At 39.3% G+C, this 18,232-nt stretch overlaps 2 protein-coding genes across 2 annotated transcripts; both read right to left on the reverse strand.

Moving 5' to 3' along the window:
• Positions 1 to 1,266: 1,266 nt before the first annotated feature.
• Positions 1,267 to 8,530, reverse strand: LOC127375761 (calpain-2 catalytic subunit). Its single transcript, XM_051422008.1, has 21 exons — positions 8,208 to 8,530; positions 7,585 to 7,654; positions 6,795 to 6,913; positions 6,526 to 6,659; positions 6,273 to 6,441; positions 6,089 to 6,172; positions 5,757 to 5,842; positions 4,575 to 4,649; positions 4,283 to 4,443; positions 4,004 to 4,173; positions 3,890 to 3,901; positions 3,494 to 3,705; positions 3,350 to 3,386; positions 3,194 to 3,259; positions 3,051 to 3,108; positions 2,896 to 2,960; positions 2,413 to 2,481; positions 2,235 to 2,313; positions 1,719 to 1,835; positions 1,571 to 1,629; positions 1,267 to 1,485 (listed from the first exon to the last, which is right to left on the reverse strand). Exons 1-21 carry the CDS (start codon positions 8,442 to 8,444, stop codon positions 1,462 to 1,464), a joined length of 2,103 nt encoding a protein of 700 aa, XP_051277968.1. The 5' UTR covers positions 8,445 to 8,530; the 3' UTR covers positions 1,267 to 1,461.
• Positions 8,531 to 8,873: 343 nt separating this feature from the next.
• On the reverse strand, positions 8,874 to 15,038 carry LOC127375768 (calpain-2 catalytic subunit). Its single transcript, XM_051422020.1, has 21 exons — positions 14,639 to 15,038; positions 13,925 to 13,994; positions 13,603 to 13,721; positions 13,127 to 13,260; positions 12,869 to 13,037; positions 12,693 to 12,776; positions 12,512 to 12,597; positions 12,356 to 12,430; positions 12,007 to 12,167; positions 11,753 to 11,922; positions 11,629 to 11,640; positions 11,298 to 11,509; positions 11,091 to 11,127; positions 10,893 to 10,958; positions 10,731 to 10,788; positions 10,569 to 10,633; positions 10,389 to 10,457; positions 10,212 to 10,290; positions 9,480 to 9,596; positions 9,297 to 9,355; positions 8,874 to 9,205 (listed from the first exon to the last, which is right to left on the reverse strand). Exons 1-21 carry the CDS (start codon positions 14,873 to 14,875, stop codon positions 9,182 to 9,184), a joined length of 2,103 nt encoding a protein of 700 aa, XP_051277980.1. The 5' UTR covers positions 14,876 to 15,038; the 3' UTR covers positions 8,874 to 9,181.
• Positions 15,039 to 18,232: the final 3,194 nt, after the last annotated feature.

The following is an 18,232-nucleotide window of genomic DNA, read 5'->3' on the forward strand; positions in this document are numbered from 1 at the left end:
TATTATCCCAAACTAACAATACAAATTTGTCATAGCAATTCCCCCCTGAAACACACATTTAACTGCAGTAACCTCATTACATCACCATCATTATTACATTTATGATGACTTTCCTCATCTTTTTCCATGTATTCCATGTATCAGTTCTTACTTGTTTTCTTGCCTTTTTGTATTTTATTCCTGTTTATCATTGCAAAACCTTTTTTTAAAAAAAGAAAGAAAGAAATATCTTATAAAAGCTTTCCTCTTGCATTTTACAATATGCTTAAGTTTATATAATTCAGATACAATGATTAGTGGGAAGTCTCAATGCTAATCAAAATCTGCATGAGGATGCAATGCAGCCATGACACATCACTTTGAAGTTTGAAGGCCTGATAATGTCTTAAGGTCATTTTCTTAAGGTATGTAACTTGATGTATGACATAGTGGGACAGTTGGAAAGCCTGTTTTACATGTTACGCTTTGACACAGTTTGGTTTACACTGAAGATTGTATGGAGAAAAAACATTGTTGTTCTGACCTCGGTTCGAGTTTCAAGTCTTTTGGGTGAGGTCAATTTAATTTTTTTTGAGTTGACTATTATAATTCTGCCACTCAAAACAATAATAAGTAATAAGCTATAGTTTCAATTAGCCTAATAGACATTATCTGGCCTGAGTTTACAGCAATTTGCTAAAGCATGCTAGAAAATGCATGAAAGTTGATTGTGATTTAATGTGAAGTAATGTGAATATATATATAAATATTTGTTTTTTATGTCCCTTTTTTACAGATGTGCCATACACTTTAAATGTGCGATATAAATAATTGATTTGGTTAGATTTGATTGAACCTTTTTCAGTACGAAGAGGCAAATTAGTGGTTATATGTGTTTGCATTTGCACACAGAACTATAATTTATATATATGATATAATTCCCAAACGCCTTTTGATTTCTTTGATCATATTTCATCAGTGTCTGTGGCAGTAAAAATCTTGCATGCATTAAAAGAACTAGAAGATTGACATAATTCTCACAGTATGAAACTACCACAAACAGCAGGTTAGCTTAGTTAGTATAAAGACTGGGAACAGGGGGGAAACTGCTAGCTCGGCTTTGTCCAAACATTAAAAAAGCTGCCTACCAGCACCTGTAACCCCTGTTTCAAGTCTTTATGCTACGCTAAGCTCACCAGCTGCTGGCTGTATACATATATATACTGTATATATACATCCTATATAATAATACTGCAAATCTTTATTGAATACTGAACAAACAGAATCTTATTTGTGGGACACATTAAACCTTTATTAAGTTTGTTGCATAATCAAAGTCCAATTATTTCCCCTGAAAATCAGTAACTATTGATTAGGTTGTTACACAAGACACAAACCGCCATTCACCAGAAAAAAATACAGCATATTCAGATATGATGACTCTTCAACACAAGTCTTCAGCTGTTAACAGTCAGTGCTGCTCTACAACATCGCCAGATTCAGCCACTGTGGATGAAAACACAAGCACAAGTCACTGAGTGGTCCATAAACCATTTATATTTCTGTGTCATTACCACATCTCGACTCTTACCTCCATAAAACCCAGTTCTATCTCACCGTCCCCGTCCTTGTCCAGGGTATTGAAGGTGTCTGTAAACAATAATAATAAAACATTGTAACTCCATATAATGTCTGCATGGCTGTAGAATAGAAATATGGTCACAGTGACAAGAACTCACTGAAGAGTGACTCTAAGCGGATCAGGCTGCCCACAAAGTTATCAAAGTCAATGGTGAGGCTTGGTTCACTGTAGCGGGCCACAATTATCTGATGCAGAGTGTTGTTGAGAGAGAAGCCTGCCAGAATGATGAGAAAAGATGAAGTTAGAGATAAAAGTTAATGAAACAACAAACCATGAAAATCTAACCAGTAACCTCTATCCTCTTGTCCCTATAACTCCAAACTTTTCCCCTTGTATGGCCAAAACTGAAACTTAGAAAATACAGGCAAACACCAGTTTTTTGCTGCTACGTATTTAAAGAAAAAAATACCTCACAACAAATAAAACAGCATAAACAGTGATTTATTTTATACATTTTTTAAATAAATCTTTCATTTTCTTTTTCTAGAAACATCTGGTGGACCAAGTCAAACATTACGGCTAGCTAACTTTGGGCCACAGGCCCCAACTCTTTGTAACTCTTTATAGGGTAGAGGAGTATAGAGAAATATAATTTGTGAAATGGACTTCTTACCAGCAGCCTCGACAGCCATCCGCATCTCGGAGGCGCTCATACAGCCACTTTGGTCTGCGTCTCTCTCTTTGTACAGATCCTAATGGAGAGCCCAACAAGTTAATACGTGCTATTACCATTCTAGTAATAAACTTTGTTACACGTGGTATGTTAATATCAATATAAACTAATAACATACCAGGAACTTCTCAATTTTTGTCCACAGGATCTTAAATTCTACCACTCCCAGCTTGCCACTTCCATCTTTCTTTGAAGAGTATGTTAAGGAAGATTGTAACATGCTCCACACAGAGTGGGTGGCAGGTTTGGCCCTTCATCAGACACATAATCTTACTTTAACTCTTACATAGTACATATAGATCACAATTGTAAATTCTTGTCTAGTCTAGATCCACAGATCCTAATAAGATTCTCAAAGATACCAAATATGCAAGGTGGAATTTGAATAAAATGCGTAAATTAAAATTTGAAAACAAACATCATATAGCAATAGGAAATTCTGTTTTATGTTTTAATCAGCTGCTCTCATCTAACTTTTGGCAAAAGCAATAACATTTCCACAAAAGGCCACACTATTCCTTAAAAGCCCTTAAAGAGGCAATAAAAGGGCGAACAAGATGTTGAGAGGTTAATGATTTTGTGGATTCCTGAGTGAGGATACATCCAGCAGGTTGATCATGTTGCGACAAGTCGACAGGCTGAACCCATCGGTTTTGATATCATCTCCTGAAAATGAACAAAAACACAAGGATGTATTGTTGTTGCATGTACTGAACTTGCCTGAAAGAGGAGGAGGAAAAAAAGGATTTCTCTTACTCTTCGTCACCACTCGGTTGAGGATTCTCTGCAGCTCGAATGCAGAAATCTCCACATCCTAAGAAACATAATGAAACAAAGATAAGAAGATCATAAGAATGATGATTTGAAAAGATAATGTGTCAAATCTTATGCCTACTTACATGACCGGCTAGCTGTCCAAACAGTCTCTTGAATCTGTCACTGATGTCATCTTCATCAATATCAATCTAGAGATGACAAAGTTTTTTATTATTTGTTGAAATATTAATATCAATATTAACCTTTAAAAGCATAAATATGAAGGGATATGATTTTACCTGCTCAACATGGGATTCTACAGGATCATCAATCTCTCTAAAAGCAACCAGAAGTCATAGTTATATAATTCTTTTGAATGCTACAATTATTAATATTATTTGTCATTATGAAATTGCAGTTATTTGTGTGTGAAAGGAACGTACTGGAAATCAGCCTGTTTCTCAGAGAACACCCGCACATAAAAGTCTCCGTTCTTGTTGGGCTCAAAGGTGGAAGGGATGATGAGGTATTCTCCGGGGGGAAGAGAGAAGTGGTTGCACACCTCTCGCAGGTTGATGAAGGTCTCGGAGCGCGCTGCTGAACAGTTGCGCAGGAAGAAGTTTTTCTTCAGGTGCACTTGCCTTTTGCCAGAGTACTGGGAAATGACACACATGCAGGATGGTCACATGAGGGCGCCCTACACCTTCTTTCTTTCTGTCCTCCCATTTTTTTTTTTTACATTTTACATTTTTAGGAGTGAAGAATTAACAATAATGCAGCAGTTTCTTCTTCCTGTCATTCTTCATGAATAATGGGTGTCTTCGTCTTTGTGTACATACCTCCTCAGGCAGCTGGAAAAAGACAAAAACAATCCAAATGTCAGAATAGGTGCAAATGTTGCGTATGCAGTGAGTATTATCTCTTACGTTATCATCTTAAAGGCAGCTCCTTACCTCATAGATGGCAAAGCCGATGGTCTCCATATCCTGCCCCATTTTCCTCATACGGCGCCTGTTCTTCTGCATCAAGCCCACGATGAAGGTGCAGCCCTCCTCACCATCATCAGGATCATCATCCACCTCGTCCAGCTTTATGACAAACTGAGGGTTCATCCAGAAGGAATCTAGGAAGTGAAGCAAGGGTTAGCAAGGTGCTTGTATGCACTGTAAGTTGGTAAATGACACACATTCACCAATGCTGGATTCAAATCTGGAGGGAAGATTTAGCCGTACTTGGATAGTTCCTGCAGCCACCAGCCGACACGCCCCTTCTCCACGTGTCTTCAAACTCTGACTCTGCCCATTTCTTGTACTCATCCCCTGTGAGTGCATCAGGGGTGAGGTTGCAGATCTCAAGGCGAGAATATTGGCGCAGGAAGTCAGAAAATGACATCCTGTGGAGAAATTATTATAAATGGAACCAAAGAAAAAGTAAAACCTATCACATCCTTTCCTTTAAATGTTATTTTCCTTTCACTGGAGTATCAGTAAAATATAAAGTATATCAGTTTTGAGTGCGGTTTACCAGAACTCCCCGTCCTCAGAACGGTTGGTCAGCCTTGCCCGGTCATCACTGCTCACATATCTCCACTCAGAAGAACTAGAAAAAAGTGCCAGTACATTATTAGTTAGATTGTGTGAGGAAGTTAAAACATGGAAGACATAAAGTACAGGCTCGCACCTGAATCGCACCACACTCCTACACCTCGGGCACCAGAATAAGCTTCCAAACCAGAGTCTGTGTAACAACTTTTTCAAGACAGGATATACCAGCCATTCCTCTGGGTGTGTGTCTGTGTATATTACATGCATGAAACAGACACATACACACAATACCGTTGTCCAAACAAAGGCTGGATGAGGGTATGGTGTGGATGTCTTTAAGGCTGGGTCCTCTTATGAACAACACAAGAGGCGTAAATGGGAAAGCCCAGTTATAAGCAGCAGTTGAAAGCAGTTGGCCGATCAGTTAACAGTGTCAGTTGTCACTTGTCATAACCAAAACCTTGAGATTATAACAAAACATACTTGTGATGGTGAAACCTCCAGAGCTCAGTATTGGAGGGAGTTAAACCACATATTGGACAGGTTAAATTAATTTTCAGTAAAGGCTAAACACACACAGAGGAAGTTGGAATGACTTAATAGTGTACCATGCTTGTGTCTGTTTACTAGCATGCCGACATTTGCTAACTAGCACCAAACACAAGCTGAGACCAATGTGAATGCCATTGGTTTTTGGTCCTAAAACAAAAAAGTATAATATTGGACAAATTGAAATGTTTAACCTGCTGATGCCAGAGGAAACGTTCAAAGATACAATTCATCCTGAGGGGATCATGAATGTTGGGATCGCCAAAGTTATTAGTATACATTATCTAGGAATCATCAACGTATTTTATAGAAATCCACCCTTTAGATGTTTAGTCTGAATAAGTGAAAACTTTAACCTGGTGCTACATGTCAAGTCCCCAAAGGCTCCATCTTCTGAGGACCATGAATTGACAATCCACCCAGTTGTTGTTAAGATGTTTCAGCCTGGATCAAAGCAGTGGACCTACCAACCTATGGAGCCCTGTGCTGCTAGTGTGGCTCAAAACTAGAGTATACTCTGGAATAGCTGGCAATGATAACCGTTAGAGCTCATTACTCAAAGGTAATATGAGCATTTTCATTGAATTTCTCCCCAGAAGTGCACAATACTCACTTGTCGCTCCAGGCTCCATTCCACTCCACCTGACCCCACGGGTTTCTAATCCTGATCAGTTGCACTGTGTCTCCTCTGTACTCCACCTGACACAGAATAAGGTATCAATTAATTTTAGCCAGACAAAAGGGAAGCAAAAAGGAGACAATATATATATAAAAATATATATATATATAATATAATAAAAGGGGATTATATAGCAAATAAATCAGTTGTATGTTATATGTTGTAAATTGTATCTATTACAGTACAAAGCACACATGGTAGCCACTGCAGCTTCACTTGTACCTGGATCATCTGTGTGGTAAACACACACACAAATATTTCCTCACCTTGTCCGCTCCTGTCACAGAGTAAGCATGGCCCTTCACCAGCTTACGATAGGTGACTGCTTCTGAGTCGGCCGAGCTGGTAATCTGGGAGAGAGAGCAAAAAGCTTGTGAGGTAAAAACTACCAAATACCACAAGGATACCAACCATATATATAAGAGAGTGAAAAAAGGAGCTCAAACACACATCAATGGAGCATCCCAGAAGGGAGCCTCTCTCCAAGGCCTTCTTTATGATTTTGAAGAGGTGGGGATCTGCGTTTTTCAGCTCATGGCTCTCAGCAATGCCTCCAGTGAAGTCCTCGAAACCCTCAGTGGTGCTGCCTCCAGAAAGAGCCTCGTAGCATCCATTTATCCTAAAGGGAAATGAGTTCATGAATAGCTACACAAGAATAAAAGATACTGAAACAAAGGTATCCAGATGTTCCATTCTTCCATACTTGGCATAGGCCTTCTCCAGCAGCGCACTCCAAAACTCTGAACCCTCTGCTGAGTGAACAAACAGCAGCTCTCCATCTCTGGTAGGCAAGCGGTCATCAACTACCACGTCCACCCACTCACCAAACTGCCAGAACTGAGAGCCACGGAGAAGACGCAATTAGTCAAATTAAACTTGCCACTTTAGCCTCAAAAGAATGATATTGTAGTGTGTGTGTGTGTGTGTGTGTGTGTGTGTGTGTGTGTGTGTGTGTGTGTCAAAGTATTGTACCTCAAAGTGAAAGATGCCCGCATAGTTCTCCTCAAAGCTTTGGTCATGGGGGACAACACGAGACAGAACCTGTTTGTTGAGAGTCAGGGAGGCAATGGCTGCCAGGAGCCAGCAGTCACCTGAGCACAACAATAAAGGGAAGTCCTGTTTGAAATGTCATGTAACAGCCAGACAATTTCAGGTTCTCACATGCCAGTTTCATTTTGGCATTATGACACGTCTCCAAAATATACGAGGCATGCAGTCCGCACACACACACCTCGGTTGTGCAAAGTCATGGCTATTGTCTCGTCTCTCACTGCTTGTCAGCTGCAAACAGCTCAGTCTCTCCCACATATGCATTAATTCTGCCAGACAGGGTGTAGACCCTGAAGGAGTTGTTGCAAGATGTTTTGTACACAGTGACATCTGATGTCAGTGCACAGGCATTTACCAGCAGTTATGAGGTTTGGATTTTATTTCAGTGGTATGAGGTTACAAAAACACTTGCTAAAGACAGCTTCCAGATATGAAACAAAGCAGGATAATATTTGAATGCACAGTGTGATACTTTATTCACATCTGCAGATCCGTGACAGTCTAAGATAAGCATGCAAAAATAATTTATTCAAATGGTTGACGATAGAAATATCATGCGTTCTTTGTAAAATACTGTAAATATCTAATTGTGCCATCAAAATGCATTTGAATGTGACTCGTTAGGGAAATAACAGAATGTCGCTTTAAACAGGTGATTAACATACATTGTTGGAAGAATGTAGGAATTTGTGTGTGTGTGAGTGTCTCTTACCGAGCGCTCCTTGACAAATATCCGTCCTGGTGGCGTTTTCAACTATGAATTGTGGATTGTCACACAATTCCTTAGAGAAAAAAAGGAGTGAAAATTGAGTCAAATTGTAATGCTTTCTCACATCAGCACTCTGTTGTTGGCCTTTAATATTGTATCCACCCTCAGTTGGTTAATTTTGTTTTGCTGGATATAAAAAAATTCATATATACTGTATCAATGGTGGCTCTTTGGGTCCTGATGCACTGTAGTTAAACAATTACCACTTTACATTCAGAATCAGTGCAAACACTTCACGCATACTTGGCTTCTAATATTATCTTTTAAAGCCAAATCTTGAGAAGCTGTCAGTGTTTCACAATAAGAAACAGCATATTGGCTGATACAATCTAGATACAATCTCAAAAATTTGGTTTGTGGCTAAGCAGAGACAAAAAAACTATGCACAAATATGCATTATGTTTTCAAAGCAAATAAAGAAAATTCCATCTACGATTTCCAGTTTTAAAAAGATTTTAATCTTTTGGACTAATATAGCCCAGGGGTTGTATTTCAAGCATGCAAAATAACTGCAGCCACATGCCACCCACTTTCAGCAGATGTTTCCATCTACCTACTGCACCCACCTTTGGTCTTTTCCAGGTAATGCCCCGAACTTTGTGGGAGTTTGGTCCAAGTTCATTGAAGCCTAAGGATGAGGGCAGAGGCTCAAAGCAGTCATCCTCAAATAGCTGTCCTCGATCCAGACAGCTTGCCCTCAGGGATTCATAGTCCTGATTCAGATATTTCACAGCATGGGAGTTGGATCCAATCCCTTGTGCTTTCTCTCGGTTATGCTGAAGTTTAGCTGCTATGCCGGACATTTTAAAAGACTGCAAGGCTTTCTGTCTCTCTACGACTGCTTCCTCGTATGTGTGTGCGGTTAGACAGGCTCTGTGTCATATATGCAGCTCAACTGTCTCCACACCCTTTATTGTTCTTACCAGACTTGCTCTAGCTCACCTGTTTCATCCAGCCTACTCTGCATCTGGCTTTGACTGATGGCCCATGATCGGCCCAGATGTGGCACACATGGATGGATAGGTACCAATTTGATCAGTATATCAAATACAGTATACTTCTACTTAATTTGGCCCTGCTAAACACCACAGTTACTATAATTGCATTAATAATAACAATAAACAGTGAAAACAACTATATGAATACTTCATCTGACATATCACAGACTATTTTAACCATTTAATGTCTGTTATCTGTGCAAGATTTTATGAATATTGATAGTCCAGAGGGCATAGTTTCTTAGTTTCTTTATTTTCTATCATGTGACAGACATTTTGCAACAGTTAAAAAAGCAAAGCACCAATAAGACAAATGTTTCTACTGCACAAAAAAAAAGTGAATGATATAAAATACATCTAAACATTTGGAAAGATGTTTTTTCCATGTATATGTTCAGCGAATATCATTATCATATCCTATCAATACATTTTAGCCATTTTTAAGCAGGAATATAGTGTATAGTGAAATGAATATTTGGTTAATTGATTGGGCTCCTCCAGCAGATATCACAAAGAGGTGATTGTTTGGCTTGTCTCCAGAGTTAGTAGATAGCCAGGCACAGCCACTGTAACAGGAAACACAATTATAGCACACGCTGTTGAAACTACAAATGCTGACAAAAACCAGCAGGTTTTTTTTGTTATTATCTCACACACCTGTTGCATATCCAGCTCAATCTTCCCTGAGTCAGCGCTTTCCAGAGACTTAAACATTTCTGGTTGAGAGGCAGAAAAAAAGATACGATGGTGATGTAAACAAACACAGCTCTCATACAGAGTTCATACAGATCAATATGAGAAATACTGAAAAGTGATATTGTTGTGTTTGCTGACACTTACTGAAGAGCATTTCCAGTTTAATGAGACAACCTACAAAACTGTCAAAGTCTATAGCATACTGAGCGTCAGCATAACGACTGACAATGGCCTGCAGCACAGCGATGTTGATGTTGAAGCCTGGGGAAGAAAATAGTCACTTATCATCTCCTTTTAGCTTGTAGGATCAGTTTCATACATGCAGATTATTTTTCTGATCCTGAATAAGCCTAGTTATGTTACACAGCCTCACCCATGGTTGTTTTGTTCCTGTGGTAAAGCATACATAAATGGCATTTATTTGCAGAGAGGAAGTCCTCTAACTGGCTTATCCAGTCTGCCAGTAACTGCCTGCTCATGTTACCCACACACAAACGACATCCTATTATTAGGATGGATACAATCCAGATAAATAAGCAAAATACTGTGTTTACATAGCATCACAGTTGGCATGCTTATTTGTATGTCAACTACAGGCATACTCTGTTCAATGATAACCAGTCTGTGGGCAATATACCTTAATAGCTAATTTAGTCAGTGAATTGTGTCAAAGAACAACAGCCTCTGGTGGGGAGTTAGCTTTGCAGCAAAGCATATCAGAAGCTGTAAGGTAATAATAAAAAGGAAATGATTTGTCTTTTAGAATATATTAACGATGAGGCTGCCATAAATTAAAACCAGTTGTTTCAGTGTTAAAGAGTTAAATTTCTTTAAATTTAATAACTAAGAGATTCATCATGTCATTGTGTTTGTTACCTGCTTCAGTGGCGGCGCATCTCATCTCATGGGAGCTCATGGTGCCAGAGTTGTCTGAGTCATGATTCTTGAAGATCTCCTATATGACCCAGACATCCATGTGTTGTGTTAACAGATACAGCCAGGTGTTCCAACATGATCAAATCTCATTTTAAAACCACATAACTCACAACCTACCAGGTATTTCTGGATTTTGTTCCAGAGCAAGTGGAATTCCATCAGTCCCAACATGGCACTTTCATCTTTCTGGAAAATGTTAAGTTTTATAAAAAGATCACAGTGGATCACAGTTTCGAAACTCAACTTTGAAATTCAAAACAGCAACTGTGGCAGAACAATTTCCTTTAAAGAGGATACATCCAGCAGACTGACAATAAGGCGACCCGTCTCTAGGCTGAAGCCATCTGTCTTGATATCAGCCCCTGCAGGAGAGTGACAAACCACAGAAAGCTCCAATTCTTAAGTCACTGAAGATAAAAAGGCTGCACTTCAATGTATGTCGGAGATTGATGTACTCACGGTGAGAGACAACGTTGTTCAAAATTTTAACCAGTTCAAAGACTGATACCTCCATGTCCTGTTTGGAAAATGCATATTATAACGTGGATTTTAATTTGTAATCCAGGTTTAGAGCTGTTTAAGGATCTCATTTACTGTCAGCTCTCATGTTGCTTTACTCACGTCGCCTGCAATCTTCTTGAAGATTTTCTTGAAATTAGGATCCACATCACTCTCAGATACCTCCTCCTGTGAGAGAAAGACTGTGTCACTATTGTAAAATAGAAGCACTAGCTCATCATATTTTAGGCAATGTCAGGACTAAGAACAAACCATTTCTCATTAACGCATGCAAGGTTATCATTCTGTAGATGTTCTTACCTCCTCTATTTTAGCATCAATGTCCTCCACCAGTGGACTGAAAAAATAGAAATGCACAGCTTGAGCACATTCTTTTGGCATTTTGGCATTTACAGTAAGTTTTGACTGAATTCAAGAGTAAAATAAAGGCACTGGCTTCTGGGCTTTGTCCACCAGATGGCTGTATAAGCTACATTATCAGTCTGTATGTTACTGTAACAGAGATACCTGGTTGCAGCCTGTTTCTCTGAGAACACCCTGAGAATGAAGCTGCCATTCTTGTGAGGTTTGAAGGTCGAGGGAATTATGGCGTATTCTCCTGGGGGAAGTTTGAAGCGGTCGCACACTTCACGTGTGTTGATGAAGGTGCTGCACATGGCCACAGCTCTCTGTCGCAGCAGGACATCCGGACCCAGGTGAACATTGCTGCGGCCTTTGTACTGAAGATTAACAACAATTGTAATGTCAGACAAACAGCTACTCAGAAATTCACAATGCAATCAAGACATTTTTAGTATGTGCTCATGTAACTGGAGCATTTAATAGTACAAATACAGACCTCATCTGGGACCTGTAAAAAGGAAAGAGACAAAGTATGTTAGAAAATTATTTTTTTACAGTAAATAAAAGTTAAAAGTGAAATACTGAGATTTCAAATGTAATATCAGATGATTTTGAGACACCTCATAAATGGCAAATCCAATAGTCTCAAGGTTGCGGTCCAGCCTCTTCTGCCTTCGTCCATCCTTTTGCATCAGTCCCACCAGAAAAGTGCAACCATCCTCCCCATCCAGAGGATCATCATCCACATCCTCCAGACGCACCACAAACTGAGGGTTGGATGAGAATGTGGCTGGAACACAGAAAGGTGTAATCCTTTATTTGAAGTAGTGTAACAGAACTTCACGCTCAGACATACGTATGGTTTCCCTACTACCTGGGTTATTGCGGCAGCCGCCGGCAGTAGAGCCAACCCTCCACATCCCATCAAACTGGTAGTTATTCCAGTGGCCCACATCATCACTCATGAGTGTGTCTGGGGTCAAGTTACAGATCTCCAGCTTGGAGAACTGCCTGATGAAGTCTGAATAGGACATCCTGAGCAGAGGAACACAATTCTCAACAGACAATGCTGTGTTGTTTGTCACGTAAAAACTTCCAATCACTTTGCTAGCATTAGTCTGAGACTTAGTAGTTGCTTTAGTGATGTAGTACAACATCAACAAAGTAGCGAAAATATTACATTTGTTATACTATAAATGAAAGGTTAAACACAATGAATTTACCAGAACTCTCCATCTTCAGACACATTGTTCAACTTTGATTTCTCATCGTTACTGACGTAGTTCCATTCATTGGATCTAATTTTGAAAAGATAAAAAAATCATGGGAAAATCCAGAAAGTAATCAATGGTTAATGGATCTATAATGTAATTATTTACCCATCACTCCACGCCCCAGTCCACTCCACTTGACCCCATGGGTTCCTGACACGGACCAGCTGAACCGACCTGCCTCGAAAATTAACCTGGGAGAGAGAGCATCAGTGGGCAATGTGATTTTCATGCAATAATAAGACAGAAAACAACAACAAACTGTCAACAGTTGAGATGAATTGTGTACCTCTTCTGCACCAGTGACTGAGTATGCATGTCCTTTGACAAGTTTGAGAGCTGTCACTGCCTCTGTCTCGTAGGCACTGGTGATCTAAAAGCCCCAAGAACAAGCATTTCAATTTCGTGACATCAGTGCTGTTACATATTTGTTTGCATGTAAATCAACATGAAAATAAGACTTACATCAATGGAGCAACCCAGCAGCGAACCCAGGTGCAGGGCCCTCTGCATGATTTGGAAGAGGTTTGGTGGAGCCTTGTCCAAGGAGTAAACCTCTGCGATTCCTCCTGTGAAATCCTCAAAGCCCTCAATAGTGTTTCCTCCTGACAGGGCCTCATAGCAGCCATACACCCTGTCAGGCACAAAGGGATGTGATTAGATTCACCAACTATATATTGTATGTTTTAATGAAGCAAAAGGTATGAGAGGAATGATCCATACTTAGCATAGGCCTTCTCCATCAGCGCGCTCCAAAACTCGGAGCCCTCTGCTGAGTGGACAAACAGCAGCTTTCCATCTCTGGTGGGCAAACGGTCATCGACCACCACGTCCACCCACTCACCAAACTGCCAGAACTGAGAACAAAATACTCCTGTCAGTAAATTCAAATACTCAGGCACAAGATACTTGCTTTCACAAAGGGGGAAGTACTGATCAGCTTTGTAGGAGAACAAGCACAACATATTTTGGGGATTTATTTTTGAATGAACCAACTGAAATTGACCAGAATATATGAACAAAACTTGTGCAAGATGGATCGCTGTATTGGCCCCCAAATCTGTACTGCCCTACTCCAGTGTTTTTATTAAAATAACTCCTCATTCTATGGTCTGACATAGCATGAAAAAAGACAGTAAAATAAAAAGAGCACTGGAAAGTCAGTGTTGGTGGTCAGATGAAGAAGGCCTTTGTCTGACCTGGAAATGAAATATCCCGGCATAATCTTCTGTGAAATTTTGTCCATTGGGCACCACACGAGCCAGGATTCGCTGATCTAGAGTCAGAGAGGCTATTGCAGCCAGAAGCCAGCAGTCACCTACACAGTAGGAGCAGATACATGATATGAGATTGGGCAATATGTGGTGTTCACCACAGTGGAGCATGTGCCAACAAACCCCCTCTTAATAACAGAATGGGTGGAGGGTTTCGACCAGGCATTTTTGTGGTTCTTTTTTAAAAACCAAAACACACCATCATTCATCCGCCCATCATGTACCCATCCTCTTTCCCATCGCTTACCCAAAGCTCCTTGGCAAATGTCCGTCCTTGTGGCTCCATCGTTAATGAACTTTGGGTCTGAGCACAGTTCCTACGAAGAGCACCAAGCAACCACAAAGAGATGAACATTTAAGAGAGTAGTTTTCGAGAAACATTTCCATGGATTGGTTGAATAACATTCAATGATTTTTATTTGATGACTATGTTAAAAGAAAAATACACCCTTAAAAGTATTGACACATACAGAAGAATTACTGTGATTCAACACATTATTGTGCTTCTGTTTGAAAAGACACAATTCTGGAGCTGCTTTCTTCAAAAACCTGCGGAGTCTGACCTTTCATATTCAAATCAGCTTTATTTCATGCAGCAGCTGGTCGCACAAAGATCATTTAAGTAAGCTCTGAAAAGGCAGAATAAATCCTTACCATGTAATACTCATAGTTTATTCGACCACTTTGATTATTACTATCGTGAATGGAGTATTTAGCAGTTTTTTGTACATGATAGTTCAGTATCTGAGGCATAAATTCAGCAGTTGGAAAGTAACTAGTTACAGCTACTCTTTAAATGTATTGTCTTCACTTCTGCTTCCCTGCTTCAAAAAAGATTAAATAGCTGCTGTTAAGAAAAAGAAAAGAACATCCAACACTCACTGCCAAGCTCACTAACCACAGTATAATATTACAGTACAAAGTGTGTATTTCTGTGTTTTCCTTCTCAGTGGATTCTTACCGATGGCCTTTTCCAGACAACACCCCTGGTCTTGGATGAGTATGGTCCCAGCTCATTGTAGCCCAGTGATTTGCCCTCAGCTGGAAAGTGGCTGTCCTCAAACAGGCGTCCACTCTTCAGACACTGCTGGCGAAGAGTCTCATAATCCTGCCCCAAGAACGTCACTGCCTGTTGCTTGGTGCCAATGCCTTGTTCCCTCTTCAGCTGATGGGCCAGTCGATCTGCCGTGGACGTCATCCTCACCTCTCAAGTGTATGTAGACTCTCTGAATGGCGATATCCCTCTTTGTGAGCTGACCTTCCACCAGCTAAACACAATCCAGACCTGTCTTTGTCCCAGCCCCCTATATAGCTGCAACAGGTGAGTGGAAAACAGGGTGGGATTACAGACAGGGAGGGGCCTCTACAGACAGGTGAAGTGAACAGAGTAGGAAGCAACCCAATGCAAATCTACAATTAGATGGCTGTGACCACAACTGAAATACAAACAGGGACACGCCTAAAGGAAGCTTGAAGCACCCCTATTATTGCTTCATTTTTATTGTGGTAGTGTGGGCTGTGTAATGCATTTGTTGTCACCCCCTCTCTGATGGGTACATACCAAAAGCAGAGTAAACAACTCTTTTCTTGATTTAAAAGAGTATGAAATGTATTTATTAGACCTTCTGTAAAATCAGAAGATAATCGTAGTGCTAAAAACAAAAGAAAAAAGAAAAAGGTTGAGGTGTTTTTCTCTAACAGAGTTTAAGGATTACATGTAGTGCATAGCTAAGGTTGTGAAAGGGAAGCTCAAAATGAAGCAAGTGTTTAATTGAGCAAGAATAAAAATGGCATATGAATGAGATTGCATCAGTGATCTTGTATCCTCGTTCTGTACTTACATCCTCTATGCTAAGTACAGCTAGGCTAATCCTTAGTCAAACAGTTCTCAAAGTCGGTGATCAGCTGGTTTAGTCAGAAACTGCATTTGTGCTTCAGGCGTTGAATGCCTCACTGTTTGTTTAATAAGAAGACGATTCATATGTAAGACTCAGAGATACACTCATGGTAAATAAGGACATGCATAGAAGGTAGTGAATGGTAATGAATCCACCCTTGTTTAACTTACCTCAGAAAAGACAATTACTATAACTGTCACCTATAGAGGACTCACTAATCTGGTGGTTGCTATGGAGCTTCTGATCCAGTGTGGAGATACACTGAGTGTTATTGCTCAAGGTAAAGAAACAGTCCATTAGTAGAAAAACATCTTTTACAATATCATATGTACACATTAACACACATACATAAATAATTTTGTTTTCAGCAAATTGTCTGGACTATTCCTGATTTCAGGGCTTAAATGGATGCTTCTGTACCACATATGAGCCGTATATTGTCTTATTCAATCATCCACACCCAATGGACATGAGAATATCCTCTTAGATAACAATTCTGTGGTTATCTACGCTGCCTCTGAAGCCAGCTGTCTTGTGGGAAGCTGGAGGAAGGGTGGGTCATACCACAGAATACTGTGTCTACATTGTCTTGTTTGTGAACATTACATGACAAATGAGTGTTAATAATAACCATAACCCCTCTACTTTTCAGCTTTAGACTCAATACCTGTGTTGATTTTCACAGGGAGCATACTTATGTGCACTGGGCTGTCTGTAAGACACTAACTTAAACTGGTACAGCAACTCTGAGTGATGATATGCTTATATAACTTGTTAAATTTGAACAAATCTAAGTTACTTGTTTGTTTGTTTTTTTAAATGTAGGCCAAGCAGGAAACCTACCCTGTTTTGTTGATTTTCTTGGTTATTGATCTTTGGAGGCAGTTTGCTGACATACTGCACAACAACTGCTAGCAGTCAGTGATTGATCAGCATTAGAAAACATCAGCAAGACTCTAATGAAAGCATGTAATGAGTTGTAATGTCATATAAGCCATTAAAAAGGTTCTTAACAGTCCAATCACAATTTATCTCTCTTCGTATGTTAGTAAATGCTTTATGGCTACAATGTAATGCAGGAAATGATAGACAGTATATTATTACTACGCTTATGTGGTATTAAATGATTAATTATACATGTACTGATGTTTTTACCAAATATCTAGTAGACATCATCGATTATCATGAGGTGAGTAAAAGCTGATGTTAGCCTGAATAAACATTGCTTTGACTTTAGAGTAGATTAAATAAATCAGCTACTCTTTCTTGAATAAGCATTAATTATCTGTCTTCAATATTAAATGCAGGATAAATATTTGAAAAACACTGACTGTGGTTCAAGCGCCACCTTTTAGTTTTAATTTTGTGTTTACAACCATTCAATGTTTTGACACAAGGGATCTGTTTTAGGGACCAAAAGTAATTGAGGAAACTAATACATTTGAATTGCATTAAATGAGCTTTTGGCCACTTTGGGGAAGTGCAACAAATCAAACAAAACATTAACATAATATCACCTTATTAAGTTGATACTAACTGCAAATTTGTTAGCATCACACACTGTATTATCAAACCGCTGCAGGCACAGAGAAACATTTGCACTTATTTGGAGTCCTTTTTCTGTCAACCTGATGAATGTAAGTTCAACACTCACTCTATTTTTAGCTCTGTTTTGCTCTCCATCGAGTCCTGTGGAAAATGTCAGACTTTTTAGCAGCCAGCACTTTGTTCACCAGTTAGTCGCTAACTTTACTTGTTTGTCATCAGTGCTGAGCAGATAGTGTGCAGCAGGTTTATTAGAGCATTGTCACTGTGGATCTTCCTGCTTTGTGTGGTAAATACACAGATGAAAGCGAACCAAAACAATAAAGCAAAGGGGGTCATACAACCAAAACAACGAGCTGATGTTCCTTAGACTGGAGGGGGGATCAGCAGAGTTGGATGATAATTGTGAGTTTGTCACTACGAATGAGCCCTTTTATATTCTACATAGTCATTTCATCCATGGTTAATATAAAATATTTATTAAAGCAGAGAGCAAAGAATTTCTCTATAATATTAAAATAAGTAAATAAGCAAAAAAAGTAAAATAAATAAATCTATCTATTGATTATTAGGGGGTTAACATAAAAAAAAACCTTTATCTGTATGGGTGTGGTTTGATAATTGATAGAGATCAAACGATCCACCAACTGTCATCAGATAATAGCTAATGACTAAATCCTGATTGGTGCACAGAGGAACATGACGTCATTGTTTTTCCAACTAAATCCAGCAAGAGGAGTACGGAGGAAAAAAGAGATACTGAACTCTCTAATGTCAAATCATCAACACTGGTCTATTTGGCCTGAAAAGTGTGTTCATCCCTAAAAAGTACAGACACAGGTAGTTATTTAGAGTCTCTTTAATCATCTGCAAACATTTGGACAGTAGGAATGTCACTTTACTGCTGATTCAATCAACTTCTACACTGAAATTCAAGCAACATTTAAGGACTTAAGGACACATATTATTCAACCTTTCAACAAATACATTGAATTCTTTATCACTGAGAAACTGGCATTAATTTCTGAATATAACAGCTATATTTGTGTCTCCTCAGCTATTAGCCTGGTAGATGTGTTGGCTGGTGACCTTTAACCTTTGCATTTTTTTTT

Source organism: Dicentrarchus labrax, unplaced genomic scaffold (genome assembly GCF_905237075.1).
Source record: "Dicentrarchus labrax unplaced genomic scaffold, dlabrax2021, whole genome shotgun sequence".
NCBI lineage: Eukaryota > Metazoa > Chordata > Actinopteri > Moronidae > Dicentrarchus > Dicentrarchus labrax.